The following is a 27,726-nucleotide window of genomic DNA, read 5'->3' on the forward strand; positions in this document are numbered from 1 at the left end:
GTCAGATTAGACTTTGCAGGAACACTTGCTTAGTTCTGGGACAAGATTCTTTAGGCAGATTAAAGCCAGATGAACTTTTACCAGAGTGATGGGAAGAGAAGCGTATGGAGAAGGAAAGGAAGGGCTCATGGTCCAAATCAGACCACATCATCTGTCAAACACAGTGGACATGGGCTGCCAGTGGAGCTGCGTCACTGGTGTTTATTGGTGACGTGCCTGTTGATAGCAGGATGAATTCTGGAATGCAGACAGCTTTACTTTCTGCTCAGATTCAGTCAAAACACTTCAGGTTTTCCTTTAACAAACCCTGAGTTTCTAATGAAACTGTCAGCCATGAAGTGTCCTTTCCTCTTTCACTCAACTGAGGTTGAAGCCGAATTAATTAATTAGGGGGTGTGTCTAATCTCACCCATAAAAACCCCGAACAAACAGCAGCTACACTCAACTATTGTGTATTTATTTATGAATTAAATCCAGCTATAAATTTATTAAAATCAAATTCTTAAATATTAGAATCCTTATTTTCTACGTTATTTAATGGAAAAAAATTAGACAAAAAATAATTATTCTGTCAGGTAACTTATTACACATGCTGAATTTAAAATAGCACTTTATTTACTGATATTTACTCACTCGTGATTATTTGTAAATATAATAAATGCTTTTTCTACAAATGATACTAATTCCTGTAGCCCCACACCATCGAGCGCATAATTTATCATTTATTGAATTTAGTAATCTCACTGTTTGATTTAAAAATAAATAAATAAATAAATAATAAAATGAACAGCTGCCCCAAATCTCACACCCCTGCAATAAAATGCCCGGATGTTTCTAAAGCGTTGTGAACTCTCCCGACCGCTAGGTGGCAGTAGGCGTAGTTTAATAGTGCGTAGTTTATAAACTCTCCCGACCGCTAGGTGGCAGTGTGCGGCGCAGTCTCTCAGAGGAACAATATACAGACTTGAAAACAGAGCATGATTCCGGTATCTTTAAATTAATTTATTCGCGTTAACAGATTTATAAATTAATCAAATCAGAAATATAAATTTACGGAAACTTAACGATGGCGTCAAATCCGCCGGGACAGGGTGAGTTTACATTCCGAGTTCTGTTCGGAAAATCAGTTTTATATCCGTGTGGTTCAGCTGCAGAGTGAAATCAGTTTACTGAAGGTTTATTTTAATTTTCTGAGAACAGTCGGAGTCATTCGGGCAATAAAGCTGTTAATAATAACTTTGGTGAATAATATTAAACTGTAGGAGTTAGAATTCTGACTCTCAGCGCATTTCAGTCGGAATAAAGCTTTAAGCTCTCAGCTGTTACATTCATTACTTTGTTTTTACAGTTTCCACAGTTTAAACCCCTCTTTTTTAGGTAATAATAATAAAAGTCCAGATAAATGTGTGGAATTGTGCTCCCGCAGGATTTCCCAATAAAAACCGAGTGGCCATTTTAGCCGAGCTGGATAAAGAGAAGCGGCGGCTGATCCAGAGTCAGTCCATGAACAGCCCCGGGGCCAGGTGACGCTTTACAATTTGTCTTCTTTTACAGCCGAGTGCAAAAGTTTACACACCGTCAACAAGATGAAGAGCGGTTTAAAGCCGCGTTTCTCAATGTGATCACATTTCTAATAACCCTCGTGTCCACTGGACTGAGAGACTCGGAGCTGCTCAGCATTTTCCTCTTGGGTAGAAACAATGCACCCAGACCACACTGACTCTCTCTCTCTCTCTCTGTTTTACCTCCTCATAAACACCTGATTTACCACCTGGAGTGCTGTGGATTTAATTGTGGTGTGAAATGTGCACCAGTCTCTGTTTCTCTTATGAAGGAAAAAAACATGTTATTGAAACATTTATCAAACGTCATGTTTCTGAAAAACCACAGAAAAGTGGTGTCAACTCCTCTGTGCTGAAGATGTTCAAGAACTTGAAGCTCCAGCTTCACTCCTGACTGTTACACAGCGCTGACACTGGAGACTTCTTCCAGAAATGTGACATCATAGAGAAAAGTTCCCCTCTGAGCATCAGACTCGAGCAGCTCTTGTGTAATTCTGTTTAATCTGCGTCGTGATAATGAGGGTTTCTCTCTCTCTCTGTGCCTCAGTATTCCACTCTCCAGACCTCCAGTGAAGGAGTTTCGGGATCACGCGGAGCAGCAGCACATCGCTGCACAGCAGAAAGCAGCTTTACAGGTAACAACTTGGATCTCTAGTGTTTCACTGAGTGCCGCTAAAATAAAAGTAAATGCACTGTAGCTGAAAAACTGTGATTTACTATTTCAGCACGCACACGCTCACTCTTCAGGCTTCTTCATCACACAAGATTCCTCGTTTGGAAACCTGATCCTTCCTGTGTTGCCTCGACTCGATGCAGACTGATTGGGGGGGGGGGGGAGTAACACTTAAGACATTTTGTCTTCTGCAGAAAAAAAACCCCTCAGTTATTTAAACACCATGTCAGTGTTAACGATGGGTTTGAAACAGAAAATCTCCACCAGTTCCACACTGACTGACGGTTTACCGAGTTGTACTTTTTTTTTTTCATATAAAATTTAAGAAATGTTGACTCAACTGCTGTTGTACATCATCGTATCGCAGGACAGAGGAGTGTTTCAGACCTGAGGCTGGAGTCTGTGGATGGACTGAGGAAGCCCTGCTCTGAAAAATGCACTGATTTAGTATTCAATCAGTTTCTAGTAACATTAACCTTTCTTTAACAAAAACATTTTGTTAATGAGATCAGTTACAAATCTGTCTTTGATTGAATAATTTAGTAATTTTAGTGAACACTGTTTTAGTTGTAATGGTTGTCAGCTATTTAACTAATAACCAGAGCACACATCTGTATCTGTTGATTAAAATTAAGTGACTTTTTTTATTTGTTCTTTTAAATTAATTGTGATTAAACCCTTAATTTAATGCACAGATTAACCAGTGTGTGAAAGTCACAAGGAAGTGAAATCAGTTTTTCAACAAGTGTTATTGCATCATAAAATATCAGAACCAATCAAATATGAATATGCAAATAAAGGCAGTGTCATTTAAAGGGTTGATGTAAACGTACACTGTTTCACCAGCCCCTTCCTCTGGAGTTTGTGGGTGTGGTTTATCATGTGCATTATTCATGTAGTTGAGATGCTTGTGGTTTGTTTTTTTCTTCTCCCCTCTACCCTTTGTTGTGTCAGGACTGGTTTGTAGAAGCAACGTGGAGATGCTCAGGAACACAGTAGGCTGATGATCTTTGTACGCAGGGCAGTGATCCTGCTGGAAACTCTCAGTTCCTCAGCATTAAAATGAGCGCAATATGTTAATGCAATAAAGTGACGTGATGCTGATTTTATGGTCTATGAAGGGTGTGTGTTTTGCATGCAGTGAACGTTTTTAACCCTTTCACTATTGCAGCTTGCTGTTCCAGTCTCACTGTAGAAGGGAAACTCCCATCTGGGAAAGGTTACGCAGTGGTGAAAGGGTTGAACCGTGCGTGTGTGGAACACCGGTCCATATCTGGCACATAGTTAACATGAGACCGAAATCCATCGTCTCTGATGCTGTAGTGTAAATGTTCATGTTAGACTGAAACTGACTCGAGGTAAAGTCAGGAGGAAGTTGTTGCTCTTCCAAACCTGCAGAGACGCTGACAGTCATGTTTTATTTGCTGACGATGGGTAAAAGCTCCCCCTTGGCTTTCATGGCTTTAATCTTGGCCTTGATGTTCTCGTCCATGGCCTGCCTGCACCTCACAGCGTAGTGCGCCAGCGTCTCTTCCTTCTCATCCCACGGAGGCAGAGCGTGAAAAACCTCGGGCGCGGCCAGACTCAGCTCTGCAATGGCTGCCGTCCTGGAGATGGTGTTCCTGTCCACGCCCACTCGGTCAAAGGCCACCTTCATGGAAACACTGCGGCGGAATTCCTGCAGAGCTGTCATGTAGCGTGCAATCACGCCCACCACGTTCTTCACTGCAGGGAACAGGAGAGAGAAAAACGTTCATGAAACCCCACCCTGAGCAGGTTCCCTCAGTTCAACATCAACACCAGCAGGGGTTCATTTCTCTCTCCTTCACTGTTCCACTGCTGCCTTTTAGTCATTTACACTCTGGGATGGTTTTTAAATTTACACCCTGTACTTCCTGTCACGCAAACATCCAACATGCAGAAATGAGACGCTTTTAGAAACGCAAGGGCTTCAATCACTTTTAGAGGAATTACAGATTACTGCTGCTATCATTAGTATGAGCTTTAACAGTCACATGCAGCTCAAAAGGCAATAATTCTATAAAAATATAGTAAAAAGGAATAACGTGGTTAATAAAAACAAATACCTGTAATCCTGTTAAGTAAAATGGGAAAAAAGAGAGAGAAATACACAAACATAACTGAATAAACAAATGAGTAAAAACAGCTGAAAAAAAAGGATTGTAATGTAGTTGTGAGTTGTTTGTGGATTAAAGGGTTTCTCAGGCGTCTGCCCCCCCCGTCCTGAGAGTTTAAATGTTAAAGCCTCACGTACTCCTGACGCGGGTGTTCTCTCCGTCCCGGCTTCGCTTGGAAGAGATCTTGATGGTTCTCTGTCGGTCCAGCGGGTGAACCTCCACCTCTTCAAACGAGTCAAACAGCACCGGAGACTCGAACGGAACCCCTTCATCAGGAAACGAGCTGATCAGCTGGTGAGAACTTCCTGCCTCCATCTGACTGGAAGGATGAACTCGTCTCTTATCTGACGGCGACACACAACACAACACAGAGGTTTAAAAACACTGCGTTCATCCTCCTACAGGACCCCGTCTGCAGATCAGAACCTTCCCTCACGGATTTTATTTGGAGCTTCACTGTGTTTAAATGGAGAAGTTAAAAGATTTAAACACTTCAGAGCAGGCTGTACTTCCTTAGGAGGCTGCGGTCCTTTAACACCTGCAGGAAACTCCTGTGGATGTTCTATCAGTCTGTGGTCGCCAGTGTCCTGTTTTACACCGTGGTGTGCTGGGGGGGCAGCACATCCAAGAAGGACACATCCAGGCTGGACAAACTGATCAGGCGGGCCGGCTCTGTGGTCGGCGTGAAGCTGGACTCTCTGGTGACGGTGGCAGACAAGAGGTCTATGGACAAACTACTGAACATCATGGACGATGCCAGTCACCCTCTGCACACCATCATCAGCAACCAGAGGAGCCTGTTCAGTGACAGAATGCTCCTTCCCAAGTGCAGGACGAACAGACTCAAAAACTCCTTTGTCCCTCACGCCATCAGACTGAACAACTCCTCTCTGGGGGGGGGGGGGGGGGGGGGGGAACAGGAGGATAGAGGACAGGAAGGAGCAGTAGCCTAGCCTGACAATAAGCAATACCGGACAATGTGCAATATAATGTGCAATATCTCTCCTGCCCCCCCCACACACACACACACTTACCCTAACCCCACTTCCCCCCCTTCCTCTCTTCCCCATATCTTATTCTTTTATATTTGTATATGTAAATTATTTATCTAGAAGTTTTCTCTCTTTCTTTTCTCTGTTTATCTGTAATGATGCTGCTGGAATCTTAATTTCCCTGAGGGAACCCTCCCAAAGGGATCAATAAAGTTTTATCTAATCTAATCTCATTATGTCACTAAGAAGCAGTTACAGAGTTACACCGTTACACTCAAACATCGTTAGCCCCAAACACCATTACACACAAACACAGTTTTACTGTTACCCTCAAACATCGTTACCCTCGAACACCGTTATACTGTTACACACAAACACTTACACTCAAACATCATTACCCCAGTACACCATTACAGTCGAACACCGTTACCCCAGTTCAACGTTACACTCGACCACCGTTACCCCAGTACACCGTTACACTTGACCACCGTTATACTGTTAGACACACTTACACTCGACCACCGTTACCCCAGTACACTGTTACAGTCGAACACCGTTACCCCAGTTCAATGTTACACTCGACCACCGTTACCCCAGTACACTGTTACACTTGACCACCGTTATACTGTTAGACACACTTACACTCGACCACCGTTACCCCAGTACACCATTACAACATTACCCCAGTTCAACGTTACACTCGACCACCGTTACCCCAGTCCACCATTACAGTCGAACACCGTTACCCCAGTACACCATTACAGTCGAACACCGTTACCCCAGTACAACAACGTTACACTCGACCACCGTTACCCCAGTACACCATTACAGTCAAACACCGTTACCCCCGTTCAACGTTACACTCGAACACCATTACCCCAGTACACCATTACAGTCAAACACTGTTACCCTAGTTCAACGTTACCCCAGTACACCATTACAGTCAAACACCGCTACACTCAACCACCGTTACCCCAGTACACCGTTACACTCGACCACAATTACCCCAGTACACCATTACAGTCGAACACCGTTACCCTAGTTCAACGTTACCCCAGTACACCATTACAGTCAAACACCGTTACACTCGACCACCGTTACCCCAGTACACCGTAACACTCGACCACAGTTACCCCAGTACACGTTGCACTCGACCACCGTTACCCCAGTACACCATTACAGTCGAACACCGTTACACTAGTTCAACGTTACCCCAGTACACCATTACAGTCAAACACCGTTACCCCAGTACACCGTTAGTCAAACACCGTTACCCCAGTACACCATTACAGTCAAACACCATTACCCTAGTTCAACGTTACCCCAGTACACCATTACAGTCGAACACCGTTACACTTGACCACCGTTACCCCAATACACGTTGCACTCGACCACCGTTACCCCAGTACACCATTACAGTCGAACACCGTTACCCTAGTTCAACGTTACCCCAGTACACCATTACAGTCGAACACCGTTACACTCTACCACCGTTACCCCAGTACACCGTTACACTCGACCACCGTTACCCCAGTACACCATTACAGTCGAACACCATTACCCTAGTTCAATGTTACCCCAGTACACCATTACAGTCAAACACCGTTACCCCAGTACATGTTGCACTCGACCACCGTTACCCCAGTACACCATTACAGTCGAACACCGTTACCCTAGTTCAACGTTACCCCAGTACACCATTACAGTCAAACACCGTTACACTCTACCACCGTTACCCCAGTACACCGTTACACTCGACCACCGTTACCCCAGTACACCGTTACACTTGACCACCGTTACCCCAGTACACCGTTACCCCAGTACATCATTACACTCGACCACCGTTACCCCAGTACACCGTTACACTCGACCACCGTTACCCCAGTACACCGTTACACTCGACCACCGTTACCTCAGTACACCATTACAGTCGAACACCATTACCCTAGTTCAACATTACCCCAGTACACCATTACAGTCAAACACCATTACACTCTACCACCGTTACCCCAGTACACCGTTACACTCGACCACCGTTACCCCAGTACACCGTTACACTCGACCACCGTTACCCCAGTACACCGTTACCCCAGTACACCGTTACACTCGACCACCGTTACCCCAGTACACCGTTACACTCGACCACCGTTACCCCAGTACACCGTTACACTCAACCACCGTTACCCCAGTACACCGTTACCCCAGTACATCATTACACTCGACCACCGTTACCCCAGTACACCGTTACCCCAGTACATCATTACACTCTACCACCGTTACCCCAGTACACCGTTACACTCGACCACCGTTACCCCAGTACGTCATTACACCATTACTGTGTTTCCCCTCTTGCCCTGTTATCACTGTTACATCTTTAGTGTCGCATTGTTATACTGTTACAGCTTTACATTGTTGCTCTATTACATCATTGTTGCGTATCTTTGATAAAACTGAGCAGGTGAACTAAAATTTTCAAAAAATTTAAATTTCCTGAAGAATCACTTACTTGATTTGGAAAATAATAATCACAACTGAACTCCACCTGCACAACAACAGCAAACTATTTTTACGTTTTTGCACACAGTTGTGTGTTCAGATCCGTACCCGGGCGGAGCTGGTCCTGGAGGAACTCGCAGATGAGCTCAGCTTTCTTGGTGAGTTCCTGCTGCAGCAGCTCTTTATCCTGCTTCAGGCTGCTGATGGTTTCTCCCAACATCGCACTTTTATTCCTCTCCACCTGCAGAAGAGCCTTCAGCCTCTCAATCTCATACGCTGACACACACACACACACACACACACACACCTTGATGATCTTGATCACAGATCTATAGGAGGTGATACTGAACACAACCTTAAAAACATTAAATATTTGAAATTATATTAAATTTATTCTTATAATTTTAAATGGACATTAGTTTCAAAGAAAACACAGAAAAAATCCAAACCTGATTTTTTTCAATTATTTTTATTAAAATATTTTGTTAGAAAATAAATCCTAGCGCTGAAAAAGCAAACAGTTTTACAGACATAAGTCCAGACTGTAGCACTCTCGCTCACTCCTGTGTACAAGGACGTTGTTCACGTGTTCACTTACAGTTTACTACCATCTTAACTTTTCACTCTTCACCTCCCTGTACAGACAGAAGGTGCAGGTGTAACGTGCAGGTGTAACATTTCTCAGAGTAAAGAAGATAATTAAAAAAGTGTTTATTCTCTGATGTGGCGACACAACACACACAGGGAAACTTACACAGATGTTGAAGCTCAGCCACTGTTTTATATTATAAACAATAACATGAATAAGATCATTAAAGGGGAAAAAAATGCAAAAGTTTCATCAAATCTGTACAGTGCTACAAAACCAAAATCTATCTGAATAAAGATTTGTGCAAAAAAAAAGACATCAGAAAAATGTGCACACTATTCATCGATTAGAGCAGAAATCTGAACTCATTAAACCATCATCACTGTTCTGAAGTTTATGATAGATAATAAAATATGATGAAATATGCTACAAGGTTCACAAAGAAACTATAAAAAAAGTAACAGTTTATCATCTCTATACTGGCGATAAACGACTCAAACGCTCACACTCTTAAAAGTTCATGTTAAATAATATTTTCTTAGTTTTCGTGTAACAACACGCCCACTTTCAAAAGGGATTTTACTGAAATGTCATTCAACTGCTCCGTGTGTGTTGCAGCCACACGTCTCAGATGTTATCCGACAGAAATGGAGCCGATTTGAAAAGTGCTGATGTTGGTGTGTTTTCACTCACTGTGGTGCTTCCAGACTCATCATCCTGAAGTCAGGAGCTCAGACTCTGATGGTGCCACAACAATCTGAGTAGGAGGGGTCTATACTCTCTCCCATCAATCACAGGGACATGAGCCAATCATGGGTATAGATCTGGATGTACTGTATAAACGCACCTCTATACATACATGCCATCAGTGATTTATTTTAAACCTGCTTCCCCTCTGGACTGTAAATATTTGATACTCTTTCTTTTTAACCTGCTATATGAATATACTGTACTATATTTATTTACTTGGTCCTGTTTGATTTTTTTTTTTTTAGTTAAACATGGCACTTGATGAGGGGAGTAAAACCAATTTCATTGTGCGGGAAACTTGTTCTTCTGTGCACAGGACAAATGACTGACTGTGAACTAATGCATGTGGAAGAGGGCAGACGGCACTCTCCTCAGAGTGGGACGCAGCAGAGCAGCACTTCGAAAAGATGCGATTCATGTGTCTCATGTTAGGGGGCACCTTCACCCTCCCTGTGTAGTGGCCAAGCCCAAGTTAGGAAGAAAATAAAGGATTTAAAAAAAATAAATATTTTTTTTTTAATCTCTTGACTGACCAGGTCATGGTGAGAAAATGAAACTAAGTGCTGGAGAAAACTGAATCTCATTCGCGAGTGAATATGAACAGATTTACTTTGACATGCCGAATGGAAAATATTTCACCGCTGAAGTAGAACTCGGTTCTGTGGCATGGTGTGGTGTGGAGGGGAATACAGTACCCTCACCACACACTCATCTGGTTCTTCTTGGGCAGACTAAATACTATTAAAGTACACTTCAAACAGGAAGGAGCTACTAGACAAAACCTATTTCAGACATTTGACCTTTGACCTGTCCAGCTGGATCAAATCCAAAATCTAATCAGTTCCTCTGCTGGTTATAAAGATCATTAAATCCTGCAAACATTAACCCATCTGGTATGGAGAGATCCTGAGCTATAAGGAGAATCTCAGATGGACAGACAGCCTGAAAACCCCAGCGCGTGTCTCAGGGACCCCGTTAAAGTCCCAGTTTATCTGCGGTGTGATTTTGTGCCTCTGAAGCTGCAGTAAAGACGAACAGCCTCCTCATCCCCAGAGCTGAGCGAGTCAGAGAGCCGATATCAGCCAGGATGGGGAGGAGGGCCATGGGAGACGATCAACACAAACAATACACGGGAAAAATTTCAACCAGCGCGTGTGAGAGCAGCTTTAGTGAAGTTAATATCAAAATGTGAAAAGACAACAGATCTCATCTCGAGTCTTGGTTTCATTTTGTTTTTATAACAGCAGCGTGACGAACACTTTCACCTCATAACATTTTCTGAATTTTCCCAAACATCTGGAAACAAGTGTCAAGCTGTTCTCCAGAGGAAACTCCGGAGATTGTGATGATGATTATACTGCCAGGTGTGTTTCACTCAGCTACACGCAGCACTAATATGATACACACACACGATGAAGCGGATTTAAGGTATTTTTATAAACAATGTTTTTAAAACCTAAAACCTTTCCCTCCGGTACATATCTGAGCGATGACAATAACACCACGCCGCAGAGCCGGAACTCAGATATACGATGGACCCGACTTATGGAACAGATACGGCCCCTGCGCGAGCTTCTTCCTCTGGCCGATTCTCAGTCTGCACTTGTTGATGCATGCTTTCTTCAGTTTTGCCGATTCCACTGGCGTCCAGCCATCCAGCGTGGAACACCGCAGAACGTACGCTGTGAAGGAATTAAAACGAGTTTATTTTAAACAACAAAACAAAACCAAAGCATTCAGAGCTGATCATCTCCAAACCAGTCCATATTTATACTTCATGAGCTCTGGGTCTTTCTGATTGGTCAGAAGGTGTTGATTCATTCTCTCTAACAGCAGCTCTGACAGTAGTGCAGGTTTACATTAATGCACTCGCTCTAATATGTTACAGTAACGGCTCATTCACACGGACTCGAGTATAATCAGTGAAAAAGTCTGTAATCACTGATACTGAAATTTCTGGAAGGAGTCTCCAGTGTCCGCGCTGTGCATCACTCAGAGGGGAAGCTGGAACTGTAAAAACAGAGGAGTTTACACCTCTTCTTCTTCATGGTTTCTCAGTAACATGATGGTATGAATTTTGAGAGCGAGTAACGAGACCCTGCTGAGGGAGCGACTGTTTATCACTGCTTTAACGTAACGAGCTCATTTCAGGAACATTAGCTGTAGCTATAAACGGATAAAAACAATGACATTCCTGAGTAGGTTAAACTGGTAAGGGCTGGTAAATTGCTGTGGTCTAAGAGGAATAAAACACTTCGGGACGTGAACTCATCCTCATCACAACACCCTGAGGCTGATTATTTTCCTCTAACTGCACACCCTCATGGGTTTTATTCCTCTTACAGCACAGCAACTCATCAACAATTACAGTTTTATATTTATTAAAGAACATCACGCCAAACTGGGCGACACGGTGGTGTAGTGGTTAGCGCTGTCGCCTCACAGCAAGAAGGTCCTGGGTTCGAGCCCCGTGGCCGGCGAGGGCCTTTCTGTGCGGAGTTTGCATGTTCTCCCCGTGTCTGCGTGGGTTTCCTCCGGGTGCTCCGGTTTCCCCCACAGTCCAAAGACATGCAGGTTAGGTTAACTGGTGACTCTAAATTGAGCGTAGGTGTGAATGTGAGTGTGAATGGTTGTCTGTGTCTATGTGTCGCCCTGTGATGACCTGGCGACTTGTCCAGGGTGAACCCCGCCTTTCGCCCATAGTCAGCTGGGATAGGATCCAGCTCGCCTGTGACCCTGTAGAACAGGATAAAGCGGCTACAGATAATGAGATGAGATGACGCCAAACTCTTTATAGTTACAGTTGTATGCAAAAGTTTAGGCACCCCTCACTTATTTACACATTTTGTTATCTGTGACGTGAAAAAAACCCAACAAAAATCCCTCCACATTCTGCAAATGCTAATGAACCTGAAGTATTGAAAAGAAAACGCAATTCTTGCATGTGAAAAAGTTTGCCCACCCTTTGGACAGTAAAGTCTAAGAACTTAATTATTTACATTTTTTCCACGAGTAAACTTCCCACAGTGCCTTCAAACATTTATACATTATGTTTCTTTGGTAAAGAATCTGTTTTGTTCAAACCCTTTTATTATTAGACGACAATAAACGTATAAAAACTGGAGCTGCACTGCTGCAGAGCTGCGTGTTCCTGGGAAATTCATCAACACCTTCTGACCAATCAGAATTCAGAACTCAACAGCACTGATGAACTACTTACAGATAATACCATCAACTTTTCTTCTGTCCAGGATTTTTTTACCGTCCGGCACTTTGCCCCTTTTCCCGAAGGCCACGGCTCCGATGAGGTCCTCCTCGGTGAAGAAGTGCTCGAAGAGCAGGTGGAAGAGCCGCATGCTGTCCTGACGGGACTCCTGGTGAATACAGGCCAGTTTATACGGCGGGAGGAAGAGTCCGGATCCAGGGAACAGTTCTTGTTCTCCAGGACGAGGAGGGCTGTGAACCTGCACACGGGTCTGCTCGTGGAACTTCAGAACCCGTGAGATGACGGCCTGGAGGTTCCGTAATGTTCCCGGATCTGTCCAATAATAATAATAATAATAATAATAATAATAATAACAACAACAACAACAACAGATACCGCTTAGTGTCTTAAATAATTAATTTCCTTTGCAAATTTAAATTACAATAAAAGGAAATTTGCATAAATCTCACCCACGCTGGTGATGTACTCCTCCAGCTGCTTTCTCTCTTCAGAATGACTCTCGGCGTTTGGACAGAGCTCGGATGTGGACGGCCAGAACGGTTCCTCCGAGTTCAGACATCCTGCGATCAAGTTTCACACTCAGTTCAGCTCGTACTGTACCCCGGCAACACTAACCACATTTACTGCATGGAATTTAAAGATGAAATCCGTGTTGCAGAAACGTGTGCGTGAGACGAAACAGGTTTGTGTTGAATTTGTGTTTAATCCAATTTACTTGACAGCGTCCATACTGTTAGAGCACTCGCACCAAATACATGTTAGGGAGTGGACGAGGGGATTTAGGTATACACAGAGTAAAAATAAATAAATAAATAAAACAAAACATTTTCAACAAAGAAATTGGAAATGTTTTATTTGCAATTATGCAAAGCTTCATCCAAATTATTTTCCCTAAAAATACAAAAATCTAAAGATTACAGCAAGTACAATAAAAATATAACAAAAGTCTTGCACAACTAACCCTGAGAGGCATTCAGGACGTTTACGCCATCTGCTTTTCAACCTGTAAACATCATCAAAATCACATTTTACCCACAAGACACACGACACACTTCACCAATTCCAATAATCCAAGAAAAAGGTAGAGACTTGATGAAGACAGTAAAATCCACTCACCATTTCTGAGCTCTTATCTCATCGTTATAAACGAAGCTGAAGCTGTCCGTTTTTCATCTGGAGTAAAATTAAAAACGTCCACAGAGCGTCTCGAGTCAAAAAAAAAAAAGTCCTTTATTTTAAAGAATAATAAGAGCTCCGTTGACGGGTTTTTTTTTTAAAATGCTGACCAACTGCTTGAAATTCAGCGTCTTCACGTTTTCAGTAACAATAAGATTTACTGGCGCATTTAATATAAATTTAACTTATAAATATATACACATGTAAATTATGTACAAATGATTTCATATACCGGTATTTGAAAGTATATTAACATGTTTAAAATAATACCACGGTGACGAGAAATAACACTCTCCAGAGATTCAACTGTTAACTGTAAAATACAAACCATACGATTGGCCTTGTGCTCTTTCATAAAATACAGTATAAAATTACATTCTATTGGAACTCTACAGTCAGTCACAGGGGTGTGTATTAGATTCAAATCAGACTGACGATTTTTGAGTCTCCGATGATGGAATCTAGGAGGCATTCATTACAGTTTTCATGTTAAACCTGATGTTTTTTTCTTACTGTGTGTATTTTTGGACATGCTAAAGATGAACATCTTTTTTTTGTTCAAAACACAGAATCGGAGTTTGTTGTAATGACACCACAAGATAAACATCAGTGAGCTGCAGGGTGAATGGTGCCAACTGTACATACACACACACAATGGAGAGCTGTCACAAAAGACAGGCTTAAAGGGGCCTACTTATTTCCTACGTTCAAAAAATAACCAGGATATGTGTAGAACATAATAATAATAATCCACAGTCTCAGTACAATTGTATGATGAGTCTGAAAAAACCTTTTTGGAAAGCTGTGTTTCGGGACGTCGTGCTGTCTGTCAATCATTTACACACACCTTACAGACCCTCAGCACCACCCCTTCACACCACGCCCATCTCAGTCCAAACTCAAGAGTGTAAAAACTCATTACACAGAGAAACAGGAGAGCAATAAAGCGGTTTTGTCTTTAGATTGTTATAACTTGACTTTAAAACAGCTGAACGGCCAGATGTGCTGAAACTGATGTCATGACAGTCCTCGCTAACGCGAACTCTCGTCCCCCCCCAGTTTCTGGGGAGGAGCTTTGTGTGCACAGGTGGGAATGAGGGTGGGGGTCACAGAGTTTAAAAAAAAATTAAATCTTGTTCATCTTGACATATTTAACCACCAGAGATCTAATCTTAAATTTTGACAAATCTTGCCTAATGTACCTTTAAAGGTTATAAATAAGAAAAAAAAAGTGCTTGTGTAAAAATTAAGCTGTAAAAGTGTCATATCACTTCCTTCAGAGATGGAACTACTTTTATTGACATGGTTGTGCATCTCTTTGACCTTCAGGAAAGCGTAAAGTAACCGGAATTGCTTTTTACTGTTCTGCCGTATGATAAGAGATTAAAAGTGCGTAAGCTCACCTTTGGGAAGATTTTCTCTGTTGTTTGTCTCATCTGAACTCTGACACTGTTCCTGTGGAACGTCTGCACTTTTATATTTTTGTTTTATCGTTGTGTAATTTACATATTTAAGTCATATGAACTCACCAGCTGCCTACAGACTTCAGTTCTGCGTGAGTTTGGGGTAAACAGCTTTTCTTTGTTGTTTTTTAATTCCAATTTATAAAGAGCAGAAACAATATGGAAATGTGTCCCACAGCAACTACATTTTCTAAAAATTCTTCTGAACCATCCATCATGTGATGATTCAAATAATAAATGAATTATTTAAGTGAATCATTTAGATAACTACTCGAATCAAACAACTGCTTAAATTGATCACTCAAATGATGTTGTGTTTTCAGAAGATATCTGATTCATGGTCTAAACATCAGGACCTTTCTTCAGGAGATCATACTTTAATGCTTTCAGACCGAACCATTCTCGGGTCTCATTGAGAGGAAAGACCCCCTGGGAATCTCCCCCGAGAACTACACACCTTCAAGGCTTTTTTCTCTTTGCATTCTCCGCTTCAGTAGGAATTCTGAAATGATGCAAGCCGGAGTGCTCGTGTGACTTTAGCAGGAAATGCTAGCAAAGATTTTTATATTTCACTTGGACACATCAAAATCACACTGCGTTTCCTCCGTTTCATGGACGCTCGGTAAAGCCTGGAATTGACTGTCACTGCACTTGTCTGTGTTTTTTTTTCTTTCCATTTTTAAATGCTAACATTAAGAACTGTTATTTGCACAGATTTTTAAAAAGTGGCGGTTCCCACTGCTGCACTGGCCCATGTTCGACCACTCACCATCTGACATCACTCATGGTTCTTCTTGTTCTGGGAGAGAAACTAGGCATGTAATGATTTGCCCAATTCATGATTCGATTCAATTCACGATATTATGTTCACAATTTGATTTTCCTCCATGATATTTTTTAAACAAATTAAATGAAAAATTTTATTACCCAAAAAAAGCAACGTTTATTTTCCTATTCCTTATCAAATTAAATAATCCTTTTATTAAATTAAAAAACCTTTTGTTTCATTTTCTTAATAAACTACAATTATTTACCCACATTTATAAAGGTTGGAGTAAAATATAAAATCACCTATTAACTAAAATATGCATTTTATTAAAAAGTTAAAATTAAAAAGTTAATAAAATTAAAAAGTTAATAAATTAAAGTTAATAAATTAAAAAGTTAATAAATTAAAATTAAAAAGTTAATAAACAGTCTTTTTCTTAATAAACTTTATAAACATTTGTTCTGCCTCCATTTGCTTCTCTTTTCTTTATCTTTCAGTAGTCTGTAAAAACTGAGAGTTCCAATTTCTTGTTAAATCTATTTGTACAACCCCGATTCCAAAAAAGTTGGGACAAAGTACAAATTGTAAATAAAAACGGAATGCAATAATTTACAAATCTCAAAAACTGATATTGTATTCACAATAGAACATAGACAACATATCAAATGTCGAAAGTGAGACATTTTGAAATTTCATGCCAAATATTGGCTCATTTGAAATTTCATGACAGCAACACATCTCAAAAAAGTTGGGACAGGGGCAATAAGAGGCTGGAAAAGTTAAAGGTACAAAAAAGGAACAGCTGGAGGACCAAATTGCAACTCATTAGGTCAATTGGCAATAGGTCATTAACATGACTGGGTATAAAAAGAGCATCTTGGAGTGGCAGCGGCTCTCAGAAGTAAAGATGGGAAGAGGATCACCAATCCCCCTAATTCTGCGCCGACAAATAGTGGAGCAATATCAGAAAGGAGTTCGACAGTGTAAAATTGCAAAGAGTTTGAACATATCATCATCTACAGTGCATAATATCATCAAAAGATTCAGAGAATCTGGAAGAATCTCTGTGCGTAAGGGTCAAGGCCAGAAAACCATACTGGGTGCCCGTGATCTTCGGGCCCTTAGACGGCACTGCATCACATACAGGCATGCTTCTGTATTGGAAATCACAAAATGGGCTCAGGAATATTTCCAGAGAACATTATCTGTGAACACAATTCACCGCGCCATCCGCCGTTGCCAGCTAAAACTCTATAGTTCAAAGAAGAAGCCGTATCTAAACATGATCCAGAAGCGCAGACGTCTTCTCTGGGCCAAGGCTCATTTAAAATGGACTGTGGCAAAGTGGAAAACTGTTCTGTGGTCAGACGAATCAAAATGTGAAGTTCTTTATGGAAATCAGGGACGCCGTGTCATTCGGACTAAAGAGGAGAAGGACGACCCGAGTTGTTATCAGCGCTCAGTTCAGAAGCCTGCATCTCTGATGGTATGGGGTTGCATTAGTGCGTGTGGCATGGGCAGCTTACACATCTGGAAAGACACCATCAATGCTGAAAGGTATATCCAGGTTCTAGAGCAACATATGCTCCCATCCAGATGACGTCTCTTTCAGGGAAGACCTTGCATTTTCCAACATGACAACGCCAAACCACATACTGCATCAATTACAGCATCATGGCTGCGTAGAAGAAGGGTCCGGGTACTGAACTGGCCAGCCTGCAGTCCAGATCTTTCACCCATAGAAAACATTTGGCTGACTACAATCTAAGCTAAGCTCTTCCTGGTTTACGCACTTCCTGTTTCCTGAGTTGTTCGCGCCGAGTCCTTTTTCCCGCGAGTGCCGGCGTTAATTACTAATCCTTTTTTAACTTTTTTTCGATAAATAAATTTCCAGTATCCTCTTCATTTTTATTATACTGTCCCTTTAATTTTTGTACTTTTCATTTTCGCTTTCCTTTTTCCGGTTTTTTTTTTCCCGGTTTTTTCTCTTTCTTTTTTCGGAAGAACGCCGAGACCGGAAGCTTTCTTTTTCTCTCCTCCTGTGTAAAGTCCACAAGCGGAGGCCATCTGATCTGCTTTAATATCAACAGATCTTCATTTAAGGTACGTGAATCTTTTCATCATGGCACACCTTCAGCCTGTTCAGTGTGCTGAGTGCAGGATGTTTAGTCATTCTTCCTCCGTCACTAGCGATAGCTCTATTAGCTTTACTTGTGATAAGTGCAGATTAGTTAGCTCTCTGACAGAGAAGATTACAGTGCTAGAAGCGCGTGTCCAGGCTTTAGAGCAGGTTAGTGAGCGTGAGAACAGTGTAGTTTCTGTTAGGGAAAGTCTGGACGCCCTAGGTGGAGTTAGCAATCCCCCAACTCCGGCATTAGAGCCCTTACAGCGGGGCGAATGGGTGACGGCTCGGCGGCATAAGCGTAGAGCCAAAGCTACTGCTGAGGCTCGCCCACGGGAGCACCACTCCTCTCCGCGTCACGTGTCGAACAGGTTTGCTCTCCTTAGTGATGCACCCACTGAGAAACCTGAAAGAGCTCTGGTTATGGGGACTCTATCATACGGCACGTGAAATTAGCTCAGCCTTTAGGGGCACCAGCAGCTTTAGTCAGGTGTATACCGGGAGCCAGGGCGCCGGACATAGCAGGTAATCTTAGGGTCCTAGGCAAGCACAGGTTTTCAAAGATAGTTATCCATGCAGGAGCTAATGATATACGCCTTCGTCAGTCTGAGGTTACTAAGAGTAACTTTGTAGAGGTGTTTAAATTAGCGAAAGCGATGTCCGATGCTGTAGTATGCTCTGGCCCCATCCCAATGCGGCGTGGCGATGTAGCTTACAGCAGGTTATGGTCGCTGAACTGCTGGCTGTCCAGGTGGTGCTCTGAAAACAGTGTGGGCTTTATAGATAATTGGGCTAATTTTGAGGGCACTGCTGGCCTGTTAGGGCGGGACGGTATCCATCCCACTCGGGAAGGTGCTGCTCTCATTTCCTGCAGCATAGGTCATAGTCTCAGAACAGGCCTAGTTAATTTCTGACAATCCAGAGCCAAGGCCAGGGAGCAGACGAACAGGCTAAACCGACTGTCTGCTAGCTGCACAGAGTCGTCACTCAGGGTCCACTACATCGAGACTGTGTCTGTTCCCCGAGCTCAACAAAAAGGTAGAAATATTCAGAGAGTTTGTTCCAGTAACCTAATCAATATAAAATTAGATCATACTGACTGTACAGCTGCTGCCAGCACCTTTGATCTAAAGGTGGGGCTATTAAATATTAGATCTCTTACATCTAAAGCACTAATGGTTAATGAACTCATTACTGATCAGGAGTTTAATGTACTGTGTTTAACTGAAACATGGATTAAGCCAAATGAATATATAGCATTAAATGAAGCGAGTCCTCCTGGATACAGTTATATACACCAGCCTCGTCTAACTGGCAGAGGAGGAGGCGTCGCGGTTATTTATAACGATTATCTAGGTGTAACACACAAACCTGGTTATAAATTTAATACATTTGAAGTTCTTCATACTCATAATATATGTAGCCTCGAAAAATAAGTCTACCCAGTTAATTCCATTGCTTATTATTTACAGGCCCCCGGGGCCATATTCTGAGTTTCTTTCTGAATTTGCAGATTTTATCTCAGATCTGGTCATTTCCTTAGACAAAGCTTTAGTTGTCGGAGATTTTAATATTCACTTCGATAACCCAGAAGACTCTTTAAAAACAGCGTTTGTGTCCATCTTAGATTCAGTAGGGATTAATCAGAATGTCATAGGACCGACCCATAATGGTGGTCACACCCTCGATCTAATACTAACATTCAGATTAAACGTAGACAATATAGTCACACTTCCACAGTCTGAAGTTATCTCAGATCATTGTCTCATCTCATTCAAACTATGTCTGAGTAATAATATATGCACCTCACCACGCTACTGTATTAAACGTACTTTCACGTCAACTACTGCACAGAGCTTTATAAATGATCTCCCAGAGTTATCAACTTTGATTGGGTCACTGTCAGCCCCTGCAGAACTTGATCAGGCAACTGAATGCTTAGAGTCAACATTCCGCCATACTTTAGATAATGTAGCTCCTCTAAAAAGGAAAATGGTCAGAGACAAAAAATTAGCACCCTGGTATAATGATGACACTCGCACATTAAAACAGACCACTCGAAAATTGGAACGTAAATGGCGTCAAACAAAATTGGTAGTGTTCAAATTAGCTTGGAAGGAGAGCTTCCTGAAGTATAGAAAAGCTCTTAGTGCTGCGAGATCAACATATCTCTCCTCCCTAATAGAAGATAACAAAAATAATCCTAGATTCCTATTTAATACTGTAGCAAAATTAACCAGGAATAAGTCCACTATCAACACATGCACACCTGCAGTATGTAGTAGCAACGACTTCATGAATTTTTTTAATGACAAAATTGAGAATATCCGACAAAAAATTCAAACTACTAATTTAAGGTCAGACAATGTAAGTGACCCTGTAGTTAACAATATAACTGTATCAGATCATCAGTTAGAATGTTTTACTCCCCTAAAAGAAACTGAATTACTTTCATTAATCTCTACATCAAAAGCCTCAACTTGCGTACTAGATCCCTTACCTACACGTCTATTCAAACAGATAATACCTGGAGTAATTGAACCGCTTCTAAAAATAATAAATTCTTCTCTTATGATTGGCTATGTACCCAAATCCTTTAAACTAGCAGTTATCAAACCCCTGATTAAAAAACCTGACCTTGATCCCTGTCAGCTGTCCAATTATCGGCCAATATCAAACCTCCCCTTTATCTCCAAGATCCTAGAAAAAGCTGTGGCACAGCAGTTATGCTCATATTTACATAGGAATAACATCCATGAAATGTATCAGTCAGGATTTAGACCTCATCATAGCACAGAGACAGCACTGGTTAAAGTAGTAAACGACCTACTGTTGGCGTCTGATCAGGGCTGTGTCTCGCTACTTGTGTTGCTTGACCTTAGTGCAGCATTTGATACCATTGATCATTCCATTCTTCTGGATAGACTAGAAAATGTTGTGGGAGTTAAGGGAATGGCCCTCTCCTGGCTCAGCTCTTATCTAACTGATCGTTATCAGTATGTTGATATAAATGGTGATATTTCTAGACGTACCGAGGTAAAGTTTGGTGTTCCACAAGGTTCTGTCTTGGGTCCACTGCTTTTTTCTCTATATATGTTCCCTCTGGGCGATATTATTCGTAAACATTGTATTAGTTTCCACTGTTATGCTGATGACACACAGTTGTATGTCTCTGCAAAACCTGATGAGAGACACCAGCTTAATAAAATTGAGGAATGTGTTAAGGACATTAGGCACTGGATGCTTATAAATTTCCTTCTGCTTAACTCTGACAAGACTGAAGTACTTGTGCTAGGACCACATACAGCTAGAAGTAAGTTTTCTGATTACACAGTAACTCTGGATGGCCTTTCTGTTTCTTCACGTGCAGCAGTAAAAGACCTCGGAGTGATTATTGACCCCAGTCTTTCATTCGAAACTCACATTGATAACATCACCCGGATAGCTTTCTTTCATCTCAGAAATATTGCTAAGATAAGAAATTTAATGTCATTGCATGATGCAGAAAAACTAGTCCATGCTTTCGTTCCCTCCAGGTTGGATTATTGTAATGCCTTACTGTCTGGATGTTCCAATAAGTGCATAAACAAGCTCCAGTTAGTTCAAAATGCCGCAGCAAGAGTCCTTACTAGAACTAGAAAATATGACCACATCACGCCTGTCTTATCCACACTGCATTGGCTCCCAATCAGATTTCGTATTGATTATAAAATACTACTATTGACCTTTAAAGCACTAAATGGTCTCGCACCACAGTACCTGAGTGAACTTCTGCTCCTCTATGACCCGCCACGCCTACTTAGATCAAAAGGTGCAGGCTATCTGCTGGTACCTCGTATAGTGAAGGCTACATCAGGGGGCGGAGCCTTTTCTTACAAAGCCCCACTGTTATGGAACAGCCTTCCAAGTAGTGTTCGGGAATCAGACACAGTCTCAGTGTTTAAGTCTCGGCTGAAAACAGATCTGTTTAGTCAAGCCTTTTGTTAATGGTGTTTATGAGGTAAAGGAGTAGATCTGGAGGATCCTCAGACAGAGTGTTTTGGTAAACTGGGATGTATGGATGCTGTCAGTCCCCACTCGCTTGCTCACTCGAGTTTGTTGACGGTGTAGTGGCTGCTGCTTTATGTCCCGGGGCTCCCTCATGCCTGTGTTACCTTCTGGCTCTCCCCTTTTAGTTATGCTGTCATAGTTAGTTGCCGGAGTCCCTGCTTGTACTCAGTGCAATATGTATACTGTTCCTACTTATTCAGGTGACATTGGGCATACCTAACCACCTGTGTTTTCTTTCTCTCCCCCCCACCCCAAATCTGTCCCTCTGAGTTACATGGAGTCAACAGGAAATCTTTTGGTGGAGACGGTGGGGACCTCGACTGGCTATCGTAGCCTGCAGGGAATCGGCCGTCAGACATTCTGTCGCATGTCCCAGACCCGGTGAAACGTAACTGAATTGTCTTGGCCAGGCCTAAGGGTCCCATCTGCATCTCATCATTGCTGAGGAGTGTGCTCCCATCACCCAATCAAGCATCCAGCCAGAGCAGGTCATGATATATTTTTTACCATATTAACATGCCATTGTGTGTTATGCTTGATGTAAAGACTCTCATCTCTGCGAGCCTACCACACAGATTTAATACTTGTCATTTTTAGGGCATACCTAACAACGTGTTTTCTTTCTCTCTCTCTCTCTTCCCCCCCCCCATCTGTCCCTCTGAGTTACATGTTGATCCTGGGATTGAGATGCTGGCCTCTTCTGCCCCTCGGACCTGCTTGATCCATCCTGGTGCCCTGTGTCTGGTCGGAGTTTTATCGCCCCACTCCTGTGAAGGACGCCCCCATGAGGACAGTTGAGGGTTATACCTGTTAAAACTGCTAATATTATAGTCAGGCTGTCTGTTGTTGCCCAAATGAGGATGGGTTCCCTTTTGAGTCTGGTTCCTCTCGAGGTTTCTTCCTCATGTCGTCTGAGGGAGTTTTTCCTTGCCACCGTCGCCACAGGCTTGCTCATTGGGGATAGATTAGGGATAAAATTAGCTCATGTTTTAAGTCGTTCAAATTCTGTAAAGCTGCTTTGCGACAATGTTTATTGTTAAAAGCGCTGTACAAATAAACTTGATTTGATTTTGCGCATCATAAAACGGAAGATACGACAAAAAAGACCTAAGACAGTTGAGCAACTAGAATCCTACATTAGACAAGAATGGGTTAACATTCCTATCCCTAAACTTGAGCAACTTGTCTCCTCAGTCCCCAGACGTTTACAGACTGTTGTAAAGAGAAAAGGGGATGTCTCACAGTGGGAAACATGGCCTTGTCCCAACTTTGAGATGTGTTGTTGTCATGAAATTTAAAATCACCTAATTTTTCTCTTTAAATGATACATTTTCTCAGTTTAAACATTTGATATGTCATCTATGTTCTATTCTGAATAAAATATGGAATTTTGAAACTTCCACATCATTGCATTCCGTTTTTATTTACAATTTGTACTTTGTCCCAACTTTTTTGGAATCGGGGTTGTACAATCACACAGCAGCTCTTTACCATTTTACATGTTTTTGTGAAGTCATTTACATTATGCTGTCTGAACAACGCAATTAAAGCTCGGAAATCTAAGATCACGCAGCCTGATAATAATCACCATTCTTTTTTTTTATTTCATTGATTCAAATCATAAATTTGTATCATGATTGATTGTTGCTCTAATGTACCAACCCTGAAGTAGGAGCTAAATACGTTCCTCAGAATGGTGCCATAACAACTCCAATCATCCTCATTTCCTGCAGTGTGGACAGAAAAGAGGAGGAACTTCCTCCAATAGTTCTAATAACTATGAAAAAGTTATTATGGTCCAAAAGCACCTCATGGAGGTCTTTGTGAAGAGTTAAAGAATGTAAGATTTATTAAATCTTATCTACAGTATAAAATGTCTTTACCTGTGTCCCCTTTGGGCTCTGTGCTGAGACTCCGTGCTGCTAAAATGTCCATTTCGGGGTGCACCACACCCGAGGGATCCTCAAAGGGCAGACTGAAATCCCCGTTAGGAAGCACTTCCACCATGTCGCTCCTTCCTGGTTGGCTCAGAGACGGAGTGCTCTGATTGGCCGCCACATTGACGTGCGAGTTCACGTGTGTTCTGTTTTGTGAGCCACTGATTGGTGTGTGTACATGTTTGGTCATAGATGAAGAGGAGTTCTCTGGCGGTGAGGAGGACATGCCCACCAGCTCTCCATCCTCCAGGAGCTGTGGATTGTGTGGTGCTGAAGATCTGGATGCAGGTCTAATCTGAGAGGTGGGTTTGGGTGACTGGGAGATGCTACATGATGGTGCTCCCTCTGAAGCAGCTTGTGCTTGTGCATTAGCCACCGTGTAATAGTCTTCAGCTCGCTCTTGCTTGATTTTCTTCGCTCCCAGATCAGCAGAGTCGCCTGAGCTCGGCCCCTTGGTACTTCTTTTTCTGGGCGTGACCCTGGGCTCGGAATCGCCCTCTTCGTCAGTGGCTGAGGACTCACACACGATGTCGAACAGGTGCTCCTCGGCATTGTCGTCCACCTCGGACGGCTCGCTGCAGTTAGAGAAGTCGTACGAGTCTCGGGTCTGGTTCGAGTCACCCTTGCTTGTTTTGGCTGCGCTGCTCAAGAACCTCGGTGCTGAGCTGCTCTGCATGGCCGCTGCTCCCTGCATCAGAGATTCGGAACTGATCCCTCGGCTGCTTCGCTCGTAACACATACGATCCTTGTGGGCAGTTTTACAGGAGGACGTTAAAGGCCAGTGGTAGGCGTGGCCGGCGCCGCAGCCCCACAGTGCGGTCAGGTTTCCGTGAGTTCCCTCTGTCAGCAAGTGCTTCAAGCTTGGGATCAGTGTGCAGATCGTTCCGTGACTGTGCGCCCATTTCACCAGTTTAGATAAGCCGTCAGCCGAAGTGTGTAAGCAGTCCCCCATGATCAGCGTCCTCGCCTGAGAACATTCACAATCTGATTAAATCTTAATTAAATCACAGCTGCTGTAATGTCAATGTTCATTTGTTTCACAGATGCTCCACAACATTATATAAAATATAAATAAACAGAAAATTATCCTTTATCCTGACTGAGTCTCTGTGCCTGATTCCCATCACATAATGGTACCTGTGAATGAAGGAGGCGATTCTCTGAAAGTCTGCAGTGTGGTGACTAGTGTGTGTTAGTGTAACCACCAAACAAGTCTAAATATTACTCAAATTTATTACTTTTTTTTAATGTTAAAGAGCATGTTTTTATTGTGGGTCTCCTTCATAATATGAATCGCTGAACAAAAGAAACTGAGGGTGCCAATACTTTTGTTAAGTGCAGACTTTGTTAGATATTAAAATATGACACAAAACAAGTAACTGTGTCTGGATTTTAAATGCAGTTCTTTCAGGTGTAGACAGTTAGTTAGAATCCTCAACATCATCGTTATAGTCCATGTGATGAACAGGACACAAAGGAAGGGATTAGTCACGGTATTGGAGCACAGTGTCTGATAAAAAGGTGCTATGAATTTCACAGGACCGATGGGAAGCCAGTGTTTAGCTCAAAATATGTCCTTTAGTTCACCGTTTCTCAATTCTGATCCTAGAGAACCCTTGAATTCTCTAGGATCAGAATCAGAAAAATCCATATGTGTTTGATGAGCTTCTATGTTGTGTGGTTAGAGAGAGAGAAGGGAAACACACAGGGCTCGAGTATAACAGAGCTGCTGTGGCTGTAGGCTTTCATTCCATCTGAATAAGAGGCACTTGGCAGCTGATTGAAGATAAACTGATTCAACAAGTGGAAGCACATGTGGCTCCAGCTGTTTGGTGGGAATGAAAGCCTGCAGCTCCACCGGCTCATCTCATTATCTGTAGCCGCTTTATCCTGTTCTACAGGGTCGCAGGCGAGCTGGATCCTATCCCAGCTGACTACGGGCGAAAGGCGGGGTTCACCCTGGACAAGTCGCCAGGTCATCACAGGGCTGACACATAGACACAGACAACCATTCACACTCACATTCACACCTACGCTCAATTTAGAGTCACCAGTTAACCTAACCTGCATGTCTTTGGACTGTGGGGGAAACCGGAGCACCCGGAGGAAACCCACGCGGACACGGGGAGAACATGCAAACTCCGCACAGAAAGGCCCTCGCCGGCCACGGGGCTCGAACCCGGACCTTCTTGCTGTGAGGCGACAGCGCTGACCACTACACCACCGTGCCGCCCCACTCCACCGGCTCTTTCTGGATAATATTAGTCTCCTGCTCTACAGCAAGATTAAAAATAGTGATGGAAATTCCTGCGCTTTTCAGTGAGTCGGATCATTTGGCTCAGCTGATCAATACGAGTCGACTCTTTCTTTCCCAAATGACTCACTGCATTTATCATCTCCTCCTCTGATTGTTGTTCTTTGCATAACTCTGGCTGAACTGTTTAATGAAGTCCGCCTCTACCTTTTAGTTACCAGAATAACATTATGGCGTTTTATAAAATCTATAAACAATCGTTAAATCAGTAAGGTGCTAAAGATGTGTCCTTGAAGCATTTTATTTATATTCCACAGCTACAGGAACAGCACTGCCTACATCTAAAATCCAGAAAGAGGGAAAATACTAACAGCTCATAGATCATATCCACTCTAATCGCTTACCAGAAAGAGCCGAGCCAAAGAGTCGACTCCTACAGGCACTACAAACAACATTAGATGAAAACCTGACTGATGATCTACAGGACGCTCCACACGCAGAAGAGTTATCAGCTTTACAACTTTAGCTCATGGAGTTTTCGTTGATTATTTTGCACATAACGTTTATTTTGGATAAATACCTCACCTCACACTGACGGCACTGAGTCGTTTATCAAGCTAGCATTAAATAAGTCCAAAACGATTTGGCGATAATATTAAACGAGTTATTGTCCATTTCTTTAAATAAGGATGTAACCTCACAGGAAACCGTGTTTTTTTCCTCAAACCTGAGGTATAAGCTGTGAGGTTAGCGCTACCTGAGCGCACAGGTGACCGCTAAATCACACAACTAAAGCTAAGCGCGCTCTTTAATATATCAGTTAAATAAAGACTATTAAATCTGGTTATTAATATGTACACGGAGTCGAGTGCATCTGAATAACAGCAGCGAGCTCGGCAGGGAAGCTAATGAGCTAACAGCGCTTAACAAAGAGCGCTAGCATCAGAGCTAACACAAACATTTACCTTCACACAGGAGAGTAAACACTGACCCAGCTCACATGTGGTGACGTGTTTAAGTCTTCTGCGATATCAAACACCACTTAATTCCTCTTCATCATCGGGTTATACTTTTATTTATTGTTTAAAATAAAACGATGGATATTTTTACGCCAAACAAAAATGGATTCTAGCTCTTTTATTCGGATGAGACTTTTACTGAACGTCACTTCCGGTTACGAATCGCTGCGACATTCATCTAATTATTAATTCTCAAAATGTTTTTGGTTAACAAACTCGATCGTTAGAGGACAATGAGTGGTTATTTTCATTTGAATATTTACACTTTTTATTAAATATGTCGAATAAATATTTTTTTAATGGCCGAACTCCAAACGACTTCCTGTTCTCTGTGAACTGCCCTTTAGAATTTTCTATATTTCGGCATAAATATGACCTAAAACATCAGATTTTCACACAAGTCCTAAAAGTAGATAAAGAGAACCCAGTTAAACAAATGAGACAAAAATATTATACTTGGTCATTTATTTATTTATTGAGGAAAATGATCCAATATTACATATCTGTGAG

The 27,726-nt window shown here is 42.2% G+C and overlaps 2 protein-coding genes across 3 annotated transcripts; one reads left to right on the plus strand and one right to left on the minus strand.

Annotated features, from left to right (window-relative positions):
* The first annotated feature begins 936 nt into the window (after positions 1–936).
* inip (ints3 and nabp interacting protein) lies at positions 937–3,351 on the plus strand. The gene is made up of 4 exons (XM_060909086.1): positions 937–1,091; positions 1,427–1,523; positions 2,110–2,197; positions 2,288–3,351. Exons 1-4 carry the CDS (start codon positions 1,067–1,069, stop codon positions 2,381–2,383), a joined length of 306 nt encoding a protein of 101 aa, XP_060765069.1. The 5' UTR covers positions 937–1,066; the 3' UTR covers positions 2,384–3,351.
* LOC132873475 (uncharacterized protein KIAA1958) lies at positions 2,852–27,348 on the minus strand. Of its 2 annotated transcripts, none has more exons than XM_060909084.1 (5): positions 27,163–27,348; positions 23,890–24,910; positions 7,970–8,137; positions 4,511–4,717; positions 2,852–3,960 (listed from the first exon to the last, which is right to left on the minus strand). In XM_060909084.1, the coding sequence occupies exons 2-5, from the start codon at positions 24,893–24,895 to the stop codon at positions 3,653–3,655; spliced, it is 1,689 nt and encodes a 562-aa protein (XP_060765067.1). In that variant the 5' UTR covers positions 24,896–24,910; positions 27,163–27,348; the 3' UTR covers positions 2,852–3,652. The 2 variants fall into 2 exon arrangements, with proteins under 2 accessions (XP_060765067.1, XP_060765068.1); XM_060909085.1 differs by lacking the exons at positions 2,852–3,960; positions 4,511–4,717; positions 7,970–8,137 and adding exons at positions 8,558–10,882; positions 12,421–12,738; positions 12,876–12,986.
* Positions 27,349–27,726: the final 378 nt, after the last annotated feature.

This window comes from Neoarius graeffei, chromosome 25, assembly GCF_027579695.1.
Source record: "Neoarius graeffei isolate fNeoGra1 chromosome 25, fNeoGra1.pri, whole genome shotgun sequence".
NCBI classification, from domain to species: Eukaryota; Metazoa; Chordata; class Actinopteri; order Siluriformes; family Ariidae; genus Neoarius; species Neoarius graeffei.

Bases quoted from the DNA above. Each gene is read 5' to 3' on its own strand.
- inip (XM_060909086.1), top strand. From the start codon at position 1,067: ATGGCGTCAAATCCGCCGGGACAGG. The intron at 1,524-2,109 runs GTGACGCTTTAC...TCTGTGCCTCAG, and splicing joins ATGAACAGCCCCGGGGCCAG to TATTCCACTCTCCAGACCTC. The intron at 2,198-2,287 runs GTAACAACTTGG...TTACTATTTCAG, and splicing joins AGCAGAAAGCAGCTTTACAG to CACGCACACGCTCACTCTTC.
- LOC132873475 (XM_060909084.1), bottom strand. From the start codon at position 24,895: ATGGGGGACTGCTTACACACTTCGGCTGACGGCTTATCTAAACTGGTG. The intron at 8,138-23,889 runs GTAAAGACATTT...TGTGTGTGTCAG, and splicing joins AGAGCCCAAAGGGGACACAG to CGTATGAGATTGAGAGGCTG. The intron at 4,718-7,969 runs GTACGGATCTGA...TGTCGCCGTCAG, and splicing joins CCAGGACCAGCTCCGCCCGG to ATAAGAGACGAGTTCATCCT.